The sequence below is a fragment of the Fusarium musae genome, chromosome 1 (assembly GCF_019915245.1).
Source record: "Fusarium musae strain F31 chromosome 1, whole genome shotgun sequence".
NCBI lineage: Eukaryota > Fungi > Ascomycota > Sordariomycetes > Hypocreales > Nectriaceae > Fusarium > Fusarium musae.
The window spans coordinates 161,940-179,771 of NC_058387.1; the positions used below are offsets into that span (position 1 = coordinate 161,940).

At 47.2% G+C, this 17,832-nt stretch overlaps 5 protein-coding genes across 5 annotated transcripts; 2 read left to right on the forward strand and 3 right to left on the reverse strand.

Moving 5' to 3' along the window:
- Positions 1-404: 404 nt before the first annotated feature.
- Positions 405-2,279, forward strand: J7337_000066 (uncharacterized protein; the record flags this gene model as incomplete). The annotated part of the gene is made up of 5 exons (XM_044817831.1): positions 405-646; positions 697-727; positions 771-975; positions 1,023-1,247; positions 1,324-2,279. 5 exons carry the CDS (start codon positions 405-407, stop codon positions 2,277-2,279), a joined length of 1,659 nt encoding a protein of 552 aa, XP_044685533.1.
- A 107-nt stretch (positions 2,280-2,386) lies between these two features.
- ACU5 (Acetyl-coenzyme A synthetase) lies at positions 2,387-4,628 on the reverse strand (the record flags this gene model as incomplete). The annotated part of the gene is made up of 6 exons (XM_044817832.1): positions 2,387-2,851; positions 2,904-3,164; positions 3,213-4,372; positions 4,422-4,448; positions 4,500-4,523; positions 4,574-4,628. 6 exons carry the CDS (start codon positions 4,626-4,628, stop codon positions 2,387-2,389), a joined length of 1,992 nt encoding a protein of 663 aa, XP_044685534.1.
- Positions 4,629-5,937: 1,309 nt separating this feature from the next.
- Positions 5,938-7,481, reverse strand: J7337_000068 (uncharacterized protein; the record flags this gene model as incomplete). The annotated part of the gene is made up of 9 exons (XM_044817833.1): positions 5,938-6,171; positions 6,225-6,567; positions 6,617-6,706; positions 6,760-6,772; positions 6,822-6,849; positions 6,902-6,968; positions 7,024-7,065; positions 7,112-7,254; positions 7,302-7,481. The coding sequence occupies 9 exons, from the start codon at positions 7,479-7,481 to the stop codon at positions 5,938-5,940; spliced, it is 1,140 nt and encodes a 379-aa protein (XP_044685535.1).
- A 430-nt stretch (positions 7,482-7,911) lies between these two features.
- On the reverse strand, positions 7,912-10,135 carry J7337_000069 (uncharacterized protein; the record flags this gene model as incomplete). The annotated part of the gene is made up of 2 exons (XM_044817834.1): positions 7,912-9,772; positions 9,828-10,135. The coding sequence occupies 2 exons, from the start codon at positions 10,133-10,135 to the stop codon at positions 7,912-7,914; spliced, it is 2,169 nt and encodes a 722-aa protein (XP_044685536.1).
- Positions 10,136-12,884: 2,749 nt separating this feature from the next.
- On the forward strand, positions 12,885-13,544 carry J7337_000070 (uncharacterized protein; the record flags this gene model as incomplete). Its single annotated transcript, XM_044817835.1, has 2 exons — positions 12,885-13,110; positions 13,243-13,544. The coding sequence occupies 2 exons, from the start codon at positions 12,885-12,887 to the stop codon at positions 13,542-13,544; spliced, it is 528 nt and encodes a 175-aa protein (XP_044685537.1).
- Positions 13,545-17,832: the final 4,288 nt, after the last annotated feature.

A 17,832-nucleotide genomic window follows, 5' to 3' on the forward strand; every position in this document is an offset into this window, starting at 1 on the left:
TCTCGCAGTGATTACCACTTCTAGCTTCTGACAATCGAGTCCAACGCAGCAGCCTTATATGCTAGGTCGTAATAGACTCGTCATCCTTTCTTGTATTCCTCGCTTTAATCTGGAACACCAAGCACGATGCAAGACCTCCAGAGAGAATTGTTTTTAAATGCCCGCGATCGGCATCCACCAAACGAAGCCGCCAGATACGTCGAAAACAATATTGCTCTACCAGGCCAGTCGCTACCTTTGTTCAGTGAACGCGTAAATGGCTTTGTATCCTTGGACGAGGCTCGTCAAGAGCAGGAGGAGAGGTAAGACATCGCATACCGACGTCAAACTCTGCTAACGTCGCCAATGGCAGTGCAACCAAGTGGAAGGAAATACAGCAGGAGATAGATTCTCTCTTCGCAGTGATGGAGCAAGTCCAGAAGAAGCTAGATCAAGATAAAACAGGTCAGAAGTACAATACCAAGGTCGACCTACGCCAGTGCAATTGGAAAGTGGTTATGGGAGAAGTAGAGAAAACTGCTCAACTGTGGAAGAGCAGACCAAACAGGCAAAGCAAGATCATGGTCTTTGTCGATAAAGTTGGGCGGCACTCGGAAGCTCTTGAAAGGTGGTTGGGGCTTCTGCCCGCGGGCGATTATGGATCAAGGTACATCCCAGAGGATATAGCATCCTAAAGATTACTAACAATCTATTTAGCGTCTGCGGAGCGTTCAAGATCATCATTGGGGTAAGTTAAGACTCTCATCTGAGATCGGGCTAACATTAGATAGGCTGCCGGGAGGTACACCAAGGTCGAGGAGAGCGTCTATGAAGCAATATCAGAGATACCAATGATCATGGAGCGTGCAAAGAGATACGTCGACATGTACAGACAAATGCGCGATCAATTCCTTGAACAGCGTACAATCGAGCTGTTCCGAGCCATCCTGACCCTGCTTCACCAGGTCATGCAGTTCTTCCTTGATGGCAAGCCAAGTAGGTCATCACAGCAATTCCAGCTCTCTGTCTCTGACAGTCTGTAGAGAAATTCATCGGCAGTCTTATGCAGCAGGGTTCATACAAGGAACAGCTGTTCCAGAGTGTTGAGGCCATCAAGGCGTGTGCTCAGGCTGTGAATGACGAGGCGTCGCAGTGTCAAGCACGTATGGTCATGAAGGTCTATGAGAAGACTGAACAGACGCAGATGGTCTTTCACCGACTGATGCAGTTTTTGTTGACGAATCCTAGGTTCCAGGGGGCTGATTTAGGTACGTCTACCCATGAGCAACGCTTCACGACAGCCTTAGCTGTCTTTGAATGTGTGCTAAATCAACCTGAGTTCAGGAAATTCTGCTCCGGACAGCGACCCCAGTGGACTTAAAGTCTCTAGCTACGACCTCCTAAACGCGGATCGTATATCCTGGCAAGACCAAGACATTAGTCGAAGCACAACTCCTACCATTCTACAAAGCCCTTCACAACAGTCAACCCTATCTAAAGCAGATATGGAGCATACAAAGCAACGACTTCTCCAGTGTCTCAATTACAACCCAGAAGCCTTGACCCGAGACATTGCTTCTATCCTTTCGTTTAACTACCAAGTAAGCGAGAACGAAAGAGCGAGAGTAGCGGCTATGCTCCGCCACGACAGATTCCAAACCTTTATGACGGAAACTCAGACCTCAACGCGTCTGCTTGTCAATGGTCGCGGAGACCTTTCTGCCAAAGAGGGTGTATCTCCTTTCAGTGTTGTTATGGCAGAGCTGGCACGGATCTCAAACACGGGTCTCACTGAGTCTGCTCCTGTTTTCATTCTCAAGTATTTCTGTTCTGAACATCAATCTTCCCACCCCAGTGACCGTTTTGCGTCAGCAGGTGGCATGATGGCAAGCATCATAGGCCAGCTGATCTGTCAAATGACGGAGAAAGGTCTAGCGGTTGATCTTTCCTTTATCTCTGACTCCAAGTGGCGAAAGCTGGAACTCTTGGAGCTTCATGTTCTCTGCACAGTGTTCAAACGCGTTGTGGACCAAATACCGCAGGGTGGTGTTGTACTCTGCATTATCGATGAGATCTCGGTCTATGAGACTTCCAGGCTTGGGGAAGAAACTGAGATGGGGGTGAAGAAACTTGTCCAACATGCACATCAGGGCCGGTATCCAGTATTTAAACTACTAGTCACTTGTTACGATCATGCTTTGGACGTGGGCAGGTACTTCTCTGGGAATACTCTTGACTTGAACGAGGATATTGAGACAGATGATATAGCTGATTGGATAATTGCAAGCCAATTATCTTGAATTATTATAAAAGTTATAAAGACAGTGGGTTGAGAGAAATACTCTAATCATGACCCATCCAAGAAACATTTTAACCACAATCCCTTCCATCATTTTATCACCACCCATTAACCACTCTTATGCACAACACCAATAATCTTCTCCACAACAGAAGGATCCGAAAGCGTAGTGATATCCCCCAGCTGATCCTGCTCACCCATAACCACCTTTCTCAAAACACGACGCATGATCTTACCCGACCGAGTCTTGGGCAGATCAACAACCATGAAGATCTTCTTAGGCGCAGCAAAGGGGCCAATGTTGTTGCGGACCTGCAGTCTCAGCTCGGCGTGGACTTCCTCCTCGGAGGTGCGGAATGCTTCTTTTAGGCAGACGAAGGCGATGACAGATTGGCCTGTTACTTCGTCGGAGACGCCTACGACGGCGGATTCAGCGACCGCGGCGTGCTCGACCATTGCGGCTTCGATTTCGGCGGTTGAGAGGCGGTGGCCGCTGACGTTGATTACGTCGTCGACGCGGCCGCGGATCCAGTAGAAGCCGTCTTGGTCACGGGCGGCTCCATCGCCAGTGAACTACAAGAACGTTAGCAACTGCTCAGCTAATTCAGCTTGGTAGAATACTCACGTAGTATCCGGGGTAGACCTTGAGGTATGTCTCCTCGAATCGCTGGTGGTCGCCGTACACAGTTCGAGCCATGCTAGGCCATGAGGTCTTGAAAGCGAGAACGCCTTCGACTCCATTGCCGTGGATCTCAGCGCCAGAAACAGGATCGATCAAGACTGTGTCGATGCCGAAGAATGGCAGGCAAGCGGATCCAGGCTTGGTGGGTGTAACTCCAGCGAGAGGGGTCACGGCGTGAGAGCCAGTCTCAGTTTGCCAGTATGTCTATCCTGGTAAGCTTCCTCCATCGGTGGCCTTCTAGGATCAACTTACATCAACGATATGGCATTCACCCTTCCCAATGACATCGTAGTACCACTTCCAAATCTCAGGGGCGATAGGCTCACCAACTGAACCGAGAACACGCAAACTGCTGGTGTCATGGTTGACAGGGTCAGATCCAGCCCTCTTCAACAAGCGAAGAGCCGTAGGAGCGACATAAAAGTGCGTGATCTGATGGTTGGCAATGATATCCCAGAAACGAGAAGCATTAGGGAATGTCGGTGTTCCCTCAAACACAACTGTAGAGACACCCAGAAGGAGCGGAGCGTAGACAACGTAGGTATGGCCCGTGATCCAGCCAACGTCGCCAGCGCAGAAGTATCGATCGTTCTCGTGAATGTCAAAAACATACTTCCCCGTCGCAGCAGCTCCAACCAGAAAACCACCAGTGGTATGCAAAATACCCTTTGGCTTACCCGTTGATCCAGAGGTATACAGCAAAAACAAAGGATCCTCAGCGTCCATGGCCTCAGGAGGGATGTAGCTAGGCCACTTGGCAGTCTGTTCATGCCACCAATGATCCCGTCCCTCAGTCCACGCAACCTTGGCACCAGTTCTCTTGAAAACAAGGGTCTGAACACCCTCAAGCGGACTCAGCGCTTCATCAACGATCTTCTTGATACCAATTGTTCGACCGCCGCGCTGACTCTCATCAGCAGTGATGACAACCTTGCTCTTGGCGTTGACGACGCGATCTCGCAGGGATCCAGCTGAGAAGCCAGCAAAGACAACAGAGTGAACAGCGCCGATACGGGTGCAAGCAAGGATGGCGACGAGAGCTTCAGGAATCATGGGCATGTAGATAGCGACCGTGTCGCCCTTTCGCACACCGAGATCCTTGAGTGCCCAGGAAACCTTACTGACTTGCTTAAGCAGCTCGCCATATGTGATAGAGCGCCCGCCGTTGCCATCGTCAGTTTCGTGGATGATGGCGACCCTGCTGGGATCCTTGAGCGCATGGCGGTCAACGCAGTTAAACGAAGCATTCAGCTTTCCGCCGAGGAACCAAGCTGGATTACCCTCGACTAGCGAGCCGCTCTTGACGGTGTGAAAGTCGTGATCCCATGTAAGAAGTTCACGAGCTAGGTTTCCCCAGAAAGCTTCAGGCTCACTAATGGAGAGCTGGTGCATCTGCTGATACTCCTCCAAGCCTGAACATTGTAAGCACGATGAATATTTCCGGATTGAGATATAACTCACTGCCAATGTGAGGCTTGCTGGGATGCCCTGAAGAACTGTTGTTAGTACGCAGCTACTTTACAGCGTGGGTTAACGCACGTGCGAGCATTTTGTCGGGAAGATCTAACTCAATCTTAGTACAATCTCAACCATTAGCAGTAGAATATACGTACACCATTCCTCTCCATCACCATTGGTGACTGGTTGTGTCGATATTGGTTGACGCATGATGTAATCGTATGATGTAGTTTCTTTTTATGCAACGAGTTGAGGGTGTTGGTGGGAGCGCGTAGTGCGAAGCTTGGAATTTTATCAATATCGTTGAAAAAGTCGAGGTGACTGAAAGGGGAAAAGGGGTGAGGTGAGCGGAGAGGTATTAGGTCAGCAGGATCCACGCACGTACATACCGTACCGTACCCTTGTCGGTGATGATTATGGCGATATGACGCAGTGATAATCCTTGCCCTGTGATTGATTGATTCGATTCAGTGGCTTCAGAGGTTCAATATCGCCGATCCAAGCCGCGGTTCATCAGTGACTCAGTGGCTTCAAGACTCGGCCAAGTATGGAATCTCACGATTACTACATCTGATGATAAACTTAAGCTTAAGTCCCCTCCATCACCTGCTCTCCATCACTAGACCACCGGTCTTCGGCACTCAACACCTGAAAAAGGGAATAGCATTAGATCAATTCTGCCGTAAGATTCTGTCACCGCCTTCTATAAAAAGTGTGTGACCGCGGTATCGGGCCTGTATCCGTACCAGGGGGGGCGTAATCTTGGCGATCATTCCACTTATTACCGTAATTGGAAATAGTGGTCTTTTCTTTGCCGTCGTAATCCCCAAGACGAGTGATTCCTTGTCATGTCATGCACCGCCAGTCTGGTCTGGCAGTTCTTCGCCTCTACTACCTTACGAGGCAACATGACCACGTGGAGCGAGTGAGGGACACGTATTTGGACCCTGCCAAGACGATAAGAACTTGTGATGGCTGTGTGTTGCATTGAGCCTGAATATTCCATGTGACAGTCGTGTCTAGGGTATCTCATTTCTCTCGTGATTCAGAGGCTCGTGCTTTTTCGTTTTGTTGAGCCCCCCAACACGACAAAAATGTCGGATCCACTGTAATAAAAAAAGGAAGTGCTATAGGGTTGGCCGAAGCAGTTGACAACGCCGAGTCATATGATCAAGCTCGCGACTTGATCTGGCCACGAACATCGGTTGCTTCAGTTACAAGGACACGACACGCAAGCCAAGACTGTCACAGATCCCGAGGTTAATATATTTCAGAAAGCTTGTGAATTGCATTAGAGTGTGCACATGTCAAAGCCGTCGGTTGCATCATGATGTGATTTAATTCCAACATTTTTCATTGGCATGAGGGAAGAATCATGAAGCCTGTGGCAACGCCAGTCAAACTCTCACGACAGGTCTGAATACCCCAGAAGCAATGCGAACACACGACTGCCGAGATCTCAATTAATTCCGCAATTCTTTGGTCAAAATGGAAAGTCTCCCAATCTGCGACTTCATATCTATTCGGGCTTCCTTGCGTAGACAACCCTCTGACGATAGAAAGGATGAAACTTTCCAGATCGAATCTCGCGTCGCAATTGAGCGCAGTACACAGAGACTTCCTCCTTAGTCCAGCCAAGAACCATATTAGCCATATACAGAACATAACCCTCGTAGTCCTGCTCAAGCGCAGCCTGAGCAAACTGTCCAATTTGCTTGAGCCGAGGGTCCTGGGGCCAGCCTCCAATAGGTGCCTGAGTTGATCCAAGTCAGTCACTAATACGAAGAAAAAATTAACTGAGCATACCTTGAAGTCCCAAACTTTGACGTCGACAAAACCTGCTTCCTCCATTCCCTTCTGCTGCAAATCCTTATCAATGATCTCAAAAGTGCGGTTTAGCTTTTTGCCGCCTTCAATGAAGAACTTTCCCCATTCGTTAATAGCACAGGTTTCAGTTACAGTGCCATCGTCGCTTTCCATTCGAGGGGAGGCTTCATAGCTCTCAACCCACCCGCCGGGCTTGCAGACGCGGAATGCCTCTTTGAACAGGGCGGACCAGTCGCTTATACTTCCATACATATAGCGCATATGGACGTAATCGAAAGAGTTGGGGTTGTAGGTCCACTCTTGGGTACAGTCTTCGATTTCGCTGCTCTCGTCAGAAAGTCTCGCATACCCGGCCCTCAGAGGCTACTTACAACTTGAGATTGGGTGGGACCCAGTCAGGTTGGATGGGAGAGATGTCCGTTCCGACGACTTCGGCATTGGGATACTCATCTGCGAAATCGCTGTACCAAGGTCAGTCACGAATAAAGGCCTACATATGCCAAAAACATCTCACATAGCCCAAATACCTGTTCCTCTCAGTTAGCTGATGGCCTGCAAAGGGTCTTCATAACCTACCAGTCCCGGTCCCGATATCTAGGACTCTCTAAAATCCCTGTGAACAACTTGTTGTAAATAATCAAGGGTAGTTCACAAACCTGAATGTCATCCTTGAGAGGAGCTAGATGGAGTTTTCCCTCTAGTGACAGACACAGGAGGTGGTGACTATTGCCAGTTAGCTTATGACCCGAGAAATTACCTATGAAAATATCTGACTCACTTGATATCCATGGACTCATTATGATGCTCATCGTTCGGCGTCCTGGCATACGTTAACTCTAGCGCTCAGCCTTGAGAGCGCTTCTTACCAATACTCGGCATTTCCCCGCTCAGAGTGATACGTCCTCCCGTGAATCGTGCGGTAATGAAGGATGCTCGAAGAAATTGACTCAGTTGAGCTAGCAGCACCATCTCCGACCGCTGAATCAGCGTCATCCTCTCCTGGCTCATCCTACCAAATGTCAATAGCCGTGGCCAAGAGAGCGTGATTCCACATACGCCCTCGTTCAAGTTTGCCCAATGATCAGGGTTATGGAAATCTTCAGCAGGTTCGGCGGGGTTCTCTGCAGTGGGTGGTTCAGTAGAAGTCTCCTCTGCAGGTGCAGGGGTTGCCTCAGCTGGAGGCGATGAAGCAGCGGTTGCCTTCGGCGAGGTCGATTCCTTTGACGTCTCTGCCATATTGCGCGTATATATTGAGACGATTATGAGGCAATTCGGAAAGTTGAATCCAGATGGGGAGACGACCGAAGCAGCGGAACTGACAACTCAGCAACGTTACAACGCGCTGATCTGACGATGAGATCCTTGTCATCTCCACCCCGCATAGACCAAATACTGCCAATTTGCATTATGACATGTCTTCATGTAGGATAAGCGACGAATAAATACATAAACTTCCCCGACAACAGGGATACTAAACAGTGCTGGCATGTTCTCCAATAGGCATAGGGGAATTTAACCAATACTACGTTAATTTAAATCAGACAGTAACTACTTGATAGATGTCTAGCTACTCACTCGATTTCTAGCCAAGGTTCACTTCGCTCCAAATTAAAGAAAGCCTGCTCCAACAACAGCAACAACACAGATACAATACGTAACCAGCTAACTAGATCAAGATAGACACGGCAGTGTTGCCAGGATCCAAGACCATGTAGGGAATAGCGCCCTCATCCATCCCCTTACTCGTGATAAGGAACTCAACCTCAAGTTTCTTCAAGTCGAGATAGAACGCCTCACTGTACTTGCTAATGCTCTTGTCCACATCGCTTTCTCCAGACTTGTGTGCCCGCCACTGCGACTGTGCAAAATTGATCAGACTGCGATCGCTGGGTACCTTGAAGCTCAACAGCCAGGGGATCTGAACAGAGAGTAGCCATTCCCTTTGACGATCAGCTGGCAGGGCGTCTAGAAGATTATTCTCGGTGTAGTTCTTGAGTTCGGCCAGAGATGTGGGCAGCGGTTTGCATAGAGTGGAAGGTTTGGCGAGGACGAAGGACTGGTAGAAGCTCTGTAAGTAGTTGACAGCGCTGTGGAATGGAGCAGCGATATGGATTGACATAGTCAAAGCATCACAGAGCTGATCAAGAGTCGTGATGGTCGGGAAGGTCTTGATCCAGCCGCTTGTCTGGATTTCCTTGCACCACTCCTTGACGTATGGGTCCTCTTGAACCATTTTGTCGGCAGTCTTCTGGTCATAGTACATCAAGAGCATCTTCATGACATATGAGCGAATGGCATTCCACATGGAAACCATGTTCTTGGCGTACGCGTAGTTCTTGTATTTCTTGTCGGCAAGGCCCTCGGTAGTATTGGGAAATCCACGCTTAGACAAGTCGTTGGGGACGTAATTGTTGACAAAATCAAAGTTCTCGAACTCGTACTTGACGTATGAGTACAGGGCATCTGGGCTGACGCCAACGAGATCCTTGATCACTTGTGGAACAAGAGTGTCTCTTGCAGCAGCATTGAGAGATAGAGTCTTGTACCAGTGAGGCTGGAGAATCTTGAAGACCGTGTGCTCCATGGGAATAGTACGATGGGTTGCAACAATCAGGGCCTCTTCGATCATGTGAGCCCGAGTCAGGTGCACACCAACCTCGTGACGGATCCAGTCTGAGACCTGGGCACATGTCTTTGCATATCGCCACGGGTAGTCGTCCTTCTCCTTCACAGACGAGTCAGAGGGATCCTTGCGCTGGTTGAAGATGGTGACCGAGTCCTTCATGCTAGCCTTGTAGTCACACACAATGGCAATTGGGTGCAACTTGCCGTCGTCGCGGAGTTGATAGAGAGTCACTGCTGAACAGGCCCAGTTGTCGTCCGAAGAAGGTTCCTTGTGCTTTAACTCATCACCTGGTTTTGCGCCGAAGGCCTTTCGGAAGTAACGTGTGTCTTGCACGAAAAGCGAAGCAGAGTCAATCGTGGGAAGAGTCTTGGCCCAGTAATCCCACCCATCACGCTTTGCGGTCTCGATGAACTCCGCGAGGAGATCCTTGGGGACCTTTTCGATGGTAGTGGGGTTGGTGCCGGTGAAAGACTGATCAGCGAAACGGCGATCGCTGAACCAATCAGGCAAAAGGCCGATGTTGTGTCCTTGTTCAATATCGGTTCCTGATTTTCGGTGTTCTGCGTTGTATTTGACAAATGCGTCAATCGTATTACCTGCAGTTGGAGCGCCGGAGATGTTTCCGGTCCCAAGGCCAGTAATCCAAAGGGCTGTCTTGCCCAAAAAGGTATCTGGGATGATCTGCTTGAGTATCAAACCAGTCTCAGCAAGGCCGAGGGCGTTGAAGATTTTCTTCACTTGCTCGTCTTTGGGAATCGTTTGCAGATGGGGAGGGTATTGAGCAGGCTTGCCATCTTCTGTCGGGTAGGCCGACCACTGAAACAGCTCTTTCTTTTGGCTGAGGTCTACATAGCGAGGTAGAGTAGGCTCAACTTGCAGGACATCAAAATACGACTCGTAGCTGAGGACATGAGTAAGCATCTAGGCATCAGTTGCTGTGAAACAGCGGCTCTTACCTTCGCTCAATCCGGCCGTATGCGTGAGTTACCGCAGCTTGAGTTCCAATGTAGGTACCCTTCACGATGTTGCCTTTGCCAATTTCTGGTTTTGCCAAGAGATCCTTCTGGGGCTTAGCATAAATCTTGAGCTTCACGAGCTCGCTGTTGAAAACACCAGGGTCGATATCGGAGAATGGCGCATCTTTGATACTGACGCTAGCCTCCTTCTTCTTCTCATCGAGCGAGGGATGCTTGAGAATGTCACCTGGCTTAGGCGCAGCGGGTATAGTTGGTGGAAGAGCAGGCAGAACGACCGTGGTTGTCATTGTGAGGAGGCTGAAGATGAAAAGAGTATACCTTGTGTAGAGTGGGCTCTGGGAGATTTGGGGATAGGAGGGACTGAATACCAAATGACCGGACTTTTGCTGGTATTTATAACTGAATTATACATATGCGCATCTGGTAACAGAGAGCTACCAACTGCAGCTCCTGCGTACCAATTCTGTTTACGGCAATGTACGCAGACTTTCTCAAATTACTTATCATTTCTGTATGCTGAGACCCATTCTATTTCATGCCAAGATGGACAGAAACACTCTTAGGATAGCCCTTGGCTTGAAGCTGAAAGCTGAAGAGCCGGAACAGCTTCCCCTTACGGATTCGGACTCCATATAAACAGACACAGAAGCAGCCATCGTGCCATGTTAATTAGCTCCGCGGTTCTAGAATCTGAACAATACGTGGATAATCGCCGGGGTTGACCGTTTTCGCACCTAGAAGCTTTTGATGTCTCAGCCTCTGAGTGAACATGGAAGCTGAAAAGTGTCTCCTGCTTCCTGACACCCTGAGGGTAATAGGGGGATCCGATTGGTTCAGAATGGGACCAAAAGTCGATTATCAAATCGCTGAAATCGTAATCAACAGGGTGTCAGGAGGCAGGGACCGTCAGGAAGACCCTAACCTGAATTAATACGCTGTATCTGAATGCCTGCAGGAAATTTAACAGCTCTTCTTTACAATAGTGCTACTACAGCCAACTGGAAAGGTTGAAAATACCATAGAAAGAATTCATACCCTTTTACGTGCCTCACATCTCAGTCCTTGCAAAGAAGCGCATATCCCATCAACCAAGTCCAACCATATTACAAATACAGAACCATCAGTGGAACGCGCACATTAAATTATTGACAATAGCGTGCTTAAATGCAGTGCACAACTTCCAATAGTGTGACGCGCTCCATAATTACAATGCATGCTGAACTGCGGCTCAGCGGGATCACATACGATAAGCTCATAATCTGTCCAGTCACCGCTGCAGATCTAGGATACCCTTCACCGCTTGTCCTGGCAGAGATTCCAACTCCTAGAATCCCCAGCAGCTGAGTTTGTGATTCGAAGCTAAAACATGGCTTATAGTCGCCTACAGATTATTTATCTCTGCTAAGTTCTAACTGCCTTTTACAAGCTAATAATACTGATCTCTTGATTGGGGTATTAAACTACCCGCCCGTACAAGGCGAGGACCGAGCCACGCTAATAATAAACGACCCCAATAGCGCACGACACATTTACAATCCAGACCTTTACAGCGACCCACACGTTTCCTCTTTGGTCAAAGAGGCTGCGCGGAAATTTCAAGTCTATTGTTTAAAAAGCTAACTATTTACCTCCGGTGTAGCTTGCAGATTCCCTTTTTGAGTTTCTGCAGAAAATGCTAGGCTCCTTTAAGCATATAGATAAGGGAGATTTAGACTGAGGTATCCCACATTGAGGCCATAGCTAAAGATTCTAGAAACAACACCCTGCATCTTGTTAAGCCTAGATATCCTATAAGCCCAAGGTGCAAGGCCGGAAGATTCCTACACAGAAGTCATAGGAAAATATCCAAATATTTATAGCAAGCTTCAAAATGACAAGCCTAGAGGCACTTAGGCAGATATACTTATTTAAGATAGACTCTTGTCGCCACATCGCTCAGTACCTCGAGATTAACTTAGAAACTCGTCAAATCTCGATTTCAAGCGGCAGCACTCTGTGAAATTGGGAGTATACTACTGAACAAGTGAATTTGTGCAACAGTGAAAAAAGTTACTAATTTGGCCTATGTTCCCGACATGACCTGATACCTATCAACGCATGATGAGTTGCTGTGACAGCAAGTTGGCTTAGGCAATGGCCTTTCCTCATACAAAGGCCATATCTTCCCAGGAGGGACCTCAGTCTTCAAAACATTGTGGCAACTTTAAGGCTGCAATTTTATCTATGCCCTTCCACTAGAATTCGATTCATTTCAATCACAGTTCAACTGCACCTGGCTAGAGAAGTATCAACACTACGGTATCTCAAAGGCAACACAAACCACAACGTCAATGGGCGCTGAGGGGACCCTGACACTGTCGTCCTACTCTTTTCTAGTATAGGCAGAGTAAGAGAAGGTACCAAGACAATTTCATGACTAGACAGTCCAGTGATACTGCAAAAAAAACCGATAAAGAATTTCCTTATTCACTTGAAAACTGATGTCTTGACCGAAAACAGGCAAATATACGGAGTAGGGATCGACAGCCCGTAAACTCTTCTGACAGGGTGGCATGCAATCGGCGATTTATCGCTGACATAGTGGGATATATCCGAAGCTACAGTAATAGAGTCTATGCAGAGTGACGTATCGTCCTGTAGATACAGACCTACAAAGACTTCCCGGTGGGTGAAAGGTAAGCACATCAATGCTTTCCGGATAATATTTTCCATAATCCTGTTATGGTGTTGGTTGTTATTATAGACTCATTCATTGGATGTAACCCCTCCTATTAGAGCTGCGGTTTCATCCTTGGCCAACGTCATAGAATCCTGAGCTCCGGGTAATTGTGATACAACACTTTGGGAGCCATATGCAATCCAAGGGCAACTATTAAAGGCCTGCGTGATACCTGGAAACGAATCGAAAAATTATGAAGAGCATAGGAGCTCTCCTCAATCAAGATGACGATGTTCTTGTTGTTAATTTCTCTTCTCTTGCTGTTTCCAACTACATCTATGTCATTGGTCAAGCGCGGCTGCGACTCCTTTGAAATCATGGATAAGAAGGGGCACAGCGCTGCCGGAAAACAAGTCCGCGTATCAGCAAAAATTAACTGTACCACAGAAAAAGCCCGAGAAGATGGTCCTCCCATGAATCAATGCGACAACGATCAATACAAAATGGGCATCATCGTCAACTCAACCGTTAATGCCACCATCTCAGACAAGGCAAATCTTCTAGAGATTGTGCGAGATGCTGCCGATCCAGCCACAGCACGCAGTGTGAATCTGAACAGAACTCTCGTGATTCCATTCAGCAACCCGCAACTTACAGTGGAAAATTGATCCACTGGTTACTGGGCATTTCTACCCAAATTGCACTGTTCGAATGGTGTTCTCAAAAATTGTAAAGGTGGCGACGAGGACTGGGATGGGGAAGTCGTTGTGGCCTGCGGCTACAAGATACTCAGCAGAGGGGCTAATGCGAGTACGGCGGAATACGATGGCCAAGTCAGCTTTGTCGAGGAATATGTAGCGAAGTATAGCAAGAGCGACGAGGAGGACAGACCGTGGCCAGAATATGAAACGGCTGTGGAATGGGTCGAGGAGCATAAAGAGGACTCTGATTCTGGAGCCCTGAAGCATGCATCAGCTTATAGTGCGCGTATGGCTCTCATTTGTTTCTCCCTAACTGTTTTACTTTTCTATATTTAGTTTTATCAGCAACAAGTAAGGTCTCTTAACTCTGATGTTGGCCTTGAAACAGAAGCAGCTTGCCACTAAGCACTCTAACTTCCTGGCAAAGTGATACCTGTTGTTAGGCTTCCTGATTGACATGCCATAAAGCCATAAGTGTATCTAGCTTGTGACCACCTTTGGCGGAGAGATTCACAATATTTACCGGAAAATAGGATCTGTTCGTAAAAAGCTCCTATCTGTAATTTCTTTTTAAATCCATTTCATTCTAATAAGGTTACCGTATCCTTAACTAGCCCCAACGACTGAAGACGTGAAACCCACTTGAAGCTCTTTAATTACTATGTCATTGGCACCCACTGCTCTTGTCCGTCCATCTGCCCGTGCGAGTCACGCATATGCCTTTTGAAGTTATCCTTCCTGCCGTTTGAAATAGCCTTTCGGCAGATAGAACAATGTAAAGACTTGCCAGAGATGCGTAAAGCTGTCGCAAGAGAAGGGTGATAAACTCGAACATGCTTTTTCATATCATCTTGTTCCGCTTTTCTTTCTGGGCAAACTGGACATATAACCGGCCTATAGTGATTGCGGGCGTGTTTCCTATAACGTCAACTTCCACTCGTGAGAGACTGAATAGTTTGACTCACGTCACACGACTTACTAGTTTGTATGTCTTGTCAGGAGTCTTACATTCTGGATGCTTACAAAGGTATCCTGTAAGTCTATCACCGTGGACATAATTGTGAGTTGGAGGCAGTTCATTTTCATGGAAGAGCTGTGGAGATTGTCGCCGCTCTTCGTTGCCCCTACCCAACGCTCCGTTGACCGAATTGGCCATGGCCATGTTGTGCTCATCCCAGGGAGTCTGATCATAAGATCCAATGCCAGATGTATCTGGTCTATTTGGCACAGCGGTTGGAGACTAATGCTCGTCGCTTTGATCAGAAGTGTCGGTATGGTTGGGTAGAGCAGCTGTGTCGACTGTTGGATGAAGCTCAAGTTCACGCAATGATACGTATTGAACCATTCCCCCCCTGGCGATAGTTGAGCGATCTTCCATCTTTCCCTTTTGTAACACTCAATAACAAGCATTCCAGGGACGTAGTGAGAACCAATTGAGGTAATATGTTTCTGTCAGGCCGCGTCAGAGCATTAGTTCAGCCGATCTAGTACTGAAGCGGATGAAGACACAATGTCATATACTTGTAAACTTACAACGTTTCTTTTTAGAAATCTTTTTGTTGTAGGAAATCGAGGTGTATGTAATTTATAAGTAAAAATCAAAATAGCTGGAGGAGCAGACTTTCACCTCCAGACTCGTACTTCTCTCATCCTGCAGACTCGAATTGTGCTAATGTTTACCAAGGTCAATTTCATTGGACTGTTGCAAGCGACAGGGCATCGATGATACAATCTTGTTCGCGACTTCAGTGACAGGGTATCAACGCATGATCCCATTGGTCAATATGCAAGAGGCATACCAATTTAGCTATGAGAATGACGTGTTTACATCCGATAGTTCGCTCGTCGCCCAATCAGCAATGGATTTTCAAGCCGCAATATGTCTGAGGCCTGCCACGCTGCTCGGCGTGAAATCCCTGATGGTTCTACTGAAATGGCATACCTTCTTTCTACGCATTTCGCCAACTTCGAACCACAACGCGATCATAAATTTAGCTCTCAATAGGCACTCACCCTCTCTGCCTAGACTACTTGCATCAAGTAACACTTGCCTAGTAAGGTACTTGCGAACATGGGTGAGTATCTAGCAAAGCTATTATCGTAGTACTTTAACTTATTATTAGAATCGAAAGGAATTCAGCAACCGGTTCTGGTCGCTCCAGAGCGGGCGTTAGTCAGACGTTTCTATCCTCCCCTTTTGTTATTAATCGGCTTGACATCCATGTGTCCACGACGAAGACTAGGAGAGGACCCAGAATTCGATGCTTTGACAGGTCTGGAGCCACTTTTCCGGGCATTTGCTTCCAAAATTGCATTCCTTTGTTGCACCGAGGTTGGTGGCGGAGCAATCTCTGCTTGTGCTGTGTTACAGCTGCCCGATTGTATTCAGTATGTGATTGGTTTCAACCAGCAAAGTTCAACGAAACGTGAAAAGATTCAAGCTAGCATAGCTTCTATTCTGCATATGTTCTCTGCAGTTCCACCAGAACATTATGTGGAAAGAGAAAACATTCGAACCCAGGCCCTACACGCATCGCTTGAGTTGTGCAAAAGTCGGGTAAATGGATACTTGAAATCGCTCAAAGTCCACCTGCAAGAGTGTATTGAAGCCTGTGAGCGTGAAAGCACCCAGGAAAGTAGGTTTCGTTTATTGTGTTTACGGTTTCCAAATGGAGCTGACAAGTCTTAGGTAAATCGACTCAAAATGAAATGTCCCAAATCCAACGCCTTTTAGAAGCCTGTTTTGACACATGTCACTCTGAACCAGGTGAGTGTTTGGACCGTTTTACCAAGAGTCAACTGCCCATCTAATGGTTATTTATTCAAGTAAATTGCTTCAGTGTATGTGACTTGATTACTTCTTTAAGCAACTTCTTCAAGTCCCATATCTTCGTCGATGTCAGGCGTCGCTTGGCGCGTGAAGATAGCATGATGTCAACGACATACTGGTCAGACTTTGTTCATGTCGCAGGCCGACTACTTACCTATAAGCGCGCAGTGTACTTGATGGATTTAGTCGCAAAGATTTGGCCTCAGCTCTTTTCAGATATTCAAATCTACATGATATCATCGAGTTCAACGGATTCCGCCGTTCTTCCTCTGAAGCCATGGACAGCTGCTCAGATCATGGGTAAAATGACTAGCGATGAGTCGTTATTGGGTCGTTTTGCAGCTCAGCTAGGCTCGCTTTCTGTCCACGACATAGACGCCAAGGTCTCTGAACTTTGGCGCAGTGCACCTAAACCAACGGTGCATGCAGAAGTGCTAGTGCATGACTGGCTAGAGAACTCCGAGGGTGGAATCCGTCCTGAACGGTTTTTCAATCGTTGGAAATTCATTGGATCAAGCAAACCACCCTGCAAACTGTGCTCTTACTTTTTCGATGAATATCCAACTGATGTTCAAGTACGGCCTTCTCATCAAAATGCGTATTTTGCCTGGCGGATGCCTGATGTTTATGAGTACCAAGGCGAGGAATCAAGCCGTAAACGAATGCTCGTAATGGAAAGCATCAAGACTCGAATCAGAGCAGACGTCGTGCGATTACTATCTGAGAAGCTAGCTGATGGAAGACCTCATGATTCAAGTGCATACATATCCTTGCGGCGTGGCGAAACACCAGGTCCTCCCAAAAACGCTATCTCACTAGAAGCGACTACTCAGTTGTTCGAATCTCACACGCTCTCGACAACGCACGAACAAGGTTCCACTGATCGAGAGTCGGTCAGGGAGGTGGTAAAAGCGCTGGATGAGAATGAAGAAGTGCTAAATGAGAATCATGAAGAGGAATTACTTTTTAAGGGTAGATCGGCTGTGCGAAAGACTTGACAGAATCGACAGTGAGAACAACAACCAATTAGCTTAAATACGCCGATAATAAGATTTGAATATGCATAATTTTGGTAATCTGAATATTTGTTCATTGCTGATATTAGCCATTATCTAGACTGCTTATAGTAGCCGAAACACAATCCCTTGGTCACACTAAACCACCTCTTAATCTTAGCATATTTCGGGTTGTTACTCACTATGGAGTAGTGCTGGTCGCTGTGATAGGAAGTTCTTTGTACCGAGATATCGACTGAAGGAGAAAATACTCCCAGAAGAGTAAGTCAATATTGCGAGGCACAAAAGCCTCTCATCTTTCTAGAGCGTTTTGGTTTTGGGGACACAGTGCTCAAGTCGAGTCTGGATCGAGATGGACTTGCTGAACAGTTTGGTATTGAGGCATTTGAGATGGAGAGCGCCGGTTTGTGGGAAGACTTGCCATGTATTGTGGTGAAAGGTGTCTGTGATTATGCAGATTCTCATAAGAATAAGGGATGGCAAGATTTTGCTGCGGCAACGTCGGCTTCAGTTGTTAAGGCTTTGTTAGAGCGCTATATCATATCAGATAAATAGACCCCGATACTCCAGGGCAATAGATGTATGTATCAGGTTATTCGGTGGCACAGTCTCAATATTACCTCTATATCTAGAGATCCTAAATATCATGCGTATTTGTCAGTCACAGAAGGTCCGTCGTCCTACCGTAAACATCCGAGGTAGTGGATTGAAATGCCAATGTAGTTCTCAGTTTTGCCTTGTTACTATTTGAGACATGAGCATCATAAACTTCGGAACG